At 35.9% G+C, this 3,897-nt stretch overlaps 1 protein-coding gene across 1 annotated transcript; it reads left to right on the top strand.

The window, feature by feature from the left end:
* Positions 1–612: 612 nt before the first annotated feature.
* On the top strand, positions 613–3,150 carry LOC127159585 (low affinity immunoglobulin gamma Fc region receptor III-A-like; the record flags this gene model as incomplete). Its single annotated transcript, XM_051102366.1, has 6 exons — positions 613–791; positions 974–1,094; positions 1,607–1,888; positions 2,215–2,457; positions 2,552–2,665; positions 3,036–3,150. Coding segments are annotated over 6 exons (974 nt in total), but the record flags the coding sequence as incomplete, so codon positions are not given.
* Between the last annotated feature and the right edge of the window lie 747 nt (positions 3,151–3,897).

The following is a 3,897-nucleotide window of genomic DNA, read 5'->3' as shown; positions in this document are numbered from 1 at the left end:
TTAAATAAACAAACTGAGTCTCGCAGTAGAAGACGCTGTGTGGTGTTTGTACACATCTGATCTACACACAAGTTAATGTTAATGATTGTTGTATCATATGCACGCAGAAATGGACTTTGGCGTATGTATTACACGCAACTGAAAGTGTAAAGCCGTGTTATTTATATGCAATTAATAACCCTTAGAGGTGAGAGCAGTGGTTCGGAGTCTCAATGTTTCCAGATCCTCCATAACAGAATTCAATTCAGAATAAAAAGCAATCATTTCCCTCACCAACTTTATTATTGTCTTGTTTATATCTCCTTGTTTTCTGATCAATCAAATCTATTTTCTTAGTTTAAACACAATCCTCTGACGTTTCCTCCTTTCCTCTTTCTTATTCCGCTTGATTTGCCGCTTTTGTAGCATCTTTATAAACAAATCGTCGAGGTAAATTTCAAGATTTTCTAGTTCATTATTCCTCCTGTAAGATTGTTGGGGAAATGGCACATTACCGTTGCCAGCTGTTACGGCTGATACAACATTTATCATGTGTGTTTTACTGCAAAGTAACTGTGTTCATACAATAAAAGCAGCACATTATTTTCATTGTGAATTGTTGTCATTGTACAGAAAAACCAAAAGCCAAAGTGACTATCAAACCTGTTCAACATGTATTCAGTGGAGACACAGTCACTCTCAGATGTGACATATATGATGAAGGAGTCACTAGATGGCGCTACAGCTGGTATAAAGAAGGTTTAATTGGTGTTTTCAGTGAACTACAGGAACACACATTCAGTTTGACGCAGGTAAATACTCCTGTTATGGAGAAGAGACAGAAGGATCACGAACATCAAACAGTGATGAAGTTACACTGACAGTATCAGGTGAGTTTGATCAACTCTCCACATTCACACACAAGTTTAACATGTTATTAATGAGTGATTTCTCAACTTCTGTTCCCAGAGCAGTTTTAAGTGTTTCTCCACAGATGTGGTACACTGTCAGTTCTGCTGCTCTAAATCACACAGGAGTTTATGTGTGCAGAGCAGAGAGAGGAAAACCAGCCTATAACACACAGTACAGCAACACACAGTTAATATGGGTCACTGGTGAGTTCAAACTGAACCACAGAATGAGTGAAACACTCTTGACATTTCCCTTGATCTTTTCAGAGCCTGATGTGTTTTGAAATTTTGTCTTGTCATTATATGCGGCTAGAGATGCTTTTTACTGCATTCACTAGCAGGACCTAAATAGGCCAAACTAACCAGCAAAACTATGATTCCTGAGTTGAAAAAATGTTAGACGATTAATTCTATTGGAGGAAAATTCATAAAAAACTAAAATGTAACTACTGTGGCACAAATGTTTTATTTACATAGGTGGACTTGAGGAAATATAATCAAATAGGTGTGATTAAAATGTATAATCTGACTATTTTAATAAATGTTTATTAAGTTTTAAATAGAAATACTTAGTGATGACTTATGGGTTTTTTGATATTACAACCTAAATATCTTTCTGAAATGCTGCTTTGAAACAATTTAAGTTGTGTAAAGTGTTATATCAATAAAACTATCCTGACTTGATTTCTAAACTGTATCTGTAATTGTCTTCTCAGGTGTTTCTCCTCCAGTGTCTCTGATCATCAGTCCCAACAGAACTCAACACTTCACATATGACTCTGTCTCTCTGAGCTGTGAGGACCAGAGAGACTCTACTGGATGGAGAGTAAGCAGATATATGGACAGATGGGGGCTGGAAGATTGTTCATCATCAGAGTCGGGATCACAAACAGGATCTACATGTACAATCAGATGCACCATCATATGTGACACTGGAGTGTACTGGTGTGAGTCTGAATCTGGAGAGAAATATCATCCTGTTAATATCACTGTACACTGTGAGTCTGTGTTTCTGTGTTTATTTATTTCACAAAGACCTCATTTTATGTTTCAGATTTAAATAGCTGGATTTTGATCTCAATTCAGTCACCCACACAATCTTATTCCTAAATGAAAATAAATCTGCTACAGTAGATTATTAAACCTGTGACTATTAAAGTATTGCTCAAACTTTGATTTTGTCATATGAAAATTATTGTGATTCTCAGTTCATTATTAATTATTATTATTTAAATTTCTTTATTGTTGTTGTTGTCATATTTTTGATACATTCTTACTATATTCTTACTATATTTGTCAGTTGATGTTTGCTCTGTTTCTGTAGCTGGTGTGATTCTGGAGAGTCCTGTTCATCCTGTGACTGAAGGAGATACTCTGACTCTACACTGTTTATATCAACATACAACACCACCAAACCTCAGAGCTGATTTCTATAAAGATGAATCACTCATCCAGAGTCAAACTACAGAGATGATCATCTCTACTGTCTCAAAGTCACATGAGGGTTTCTACTACTGCAAACACCCAGAGAGAGGAGAGTCACCCAAGAGCTGGATCTCAGTCACAGGTGAGAGTCAATGAAACTGTGAGCTGATTTATTTCTTCTTATGTCCTTGTTCAGATATGGTGCTTGATAAAATGATTGTGTGTCTCTTCTTCAGTGTTTCATTCAGAATCTCAGATCTCTGTTCTCCACATACTCAGTTCTGTACTGGCAGTTTCTCCATATTTGTTAGTGACAGTCGTGCTGATTTTCAAATGCTGCAGGATGAGAGGTAAATGTCTGTCTGATTTATTACACTATATTCAGTTAAACATCAAATTGGTATCATTATACTCAATACTATGTAGCTTGTCATCCTTTGGGTTTGTAAGGTGTTTACTAAAGCTGCTTTGAAACAGCATGTATTGTGAAAATTGCTGTAATAGAAATCAGTTAATAATATCTCATACACAGGATACGCTCCTCCTGTTAATTTTTTACTCTACAAATACAAATACACATCTTTCCTCACTGACAAAAAAATGATTTTTTCTAGTCAAATTTGTTTAAATACAGTTAAAAGGTGGTAGGTAATTCATAAAAACAATAAACAGACATACATGCTCAAGTAAATGTTTGATTGTTTTGTGTGTATTTAACAGTTGCATCTGTTGAAGAGCAAGAAACTACAATCTGATCTTAATCTGTTGTGATGGTGAGAAACTTCAGCTTCATCCTGGAATCTCTCAGTATCTCAGTTCAGACTGAACATGTTTACTTACTGTTAAAGTCACGTTTTGGATGTGGACTTTTGGCATCTCACAGTTAAAGTGAACATGAACCAGCATCACAACTCTCTTGACTTCTGAGTAAAGCAGGATATTCAACAAGAAAACATGTATATCACAGGAAGAACTTGAGATACTTTTGCTGAGTGTATTTTTGTTCTGGTGCTTTGGCTGGTTTGGGCCTGTCATGGACAGCTGGCTCATATTTGTCATATTTTGTGTGATGGTTGGTTCACAGTAGTGACAGAAATTAACTTTTCCATTTAGGGGTGATATTTGCCTCTTCAGGCTTCATGAGACAGTGAATGTGTGGACTCTCAAGGCATGTTCAACAGTGTCAGCTCACGTACTGTTAACATTTTTACTTTATACAATACATTACAATATAAGTATGATGATGAGGAAATTCATTACATTTCTGAAAACAGTGTATGCTATGTTGGTATAGTTTATGTTTAAATGCAGCCTCAAGAGGGCGCCATGAAATAAGACGTCACAGTTTACCAGTCGAGTCACAAGAGGAGAGTTTGACATAAAACATACTGTAATAAATGAACTAAATAAAATTAAACATGTTAAATATGAATAACAGTAAAATAGATCTTTATTTTTAAATATATCTAACTATGACCCCTCTGGAATTTCACAAATCTTGTAGGGCTGGTCCGAATACCATTTTTTGAGCTTCGAAGCTTCGGTAGTAATCAACACCGAATAGTCGAAGCTTCGGAGGGAG

The sequence above is a fragment of the Labeo rohita genome, unplaced genomic scaffold (assembly GCF_022985175.1).
Source record: "Labeo rohita strain BAU-BD-2019 unplaced genomic scaffold, IGBB_LRoh.1.0 scaffold_2307, whole genome shotgun sequence".
In the NCBI taxonomy this organism is placed as follows: Eukaryota; Metazoa; Chordata; class Actinopteri; order Cypriniformes; family Cyprinidae; genus Labeo; species Labeo rohita.
Note: the sequence above shows the minus strand (reverse complement) of the source record. Positions and strands in the feature narration are given on the sequence as shown.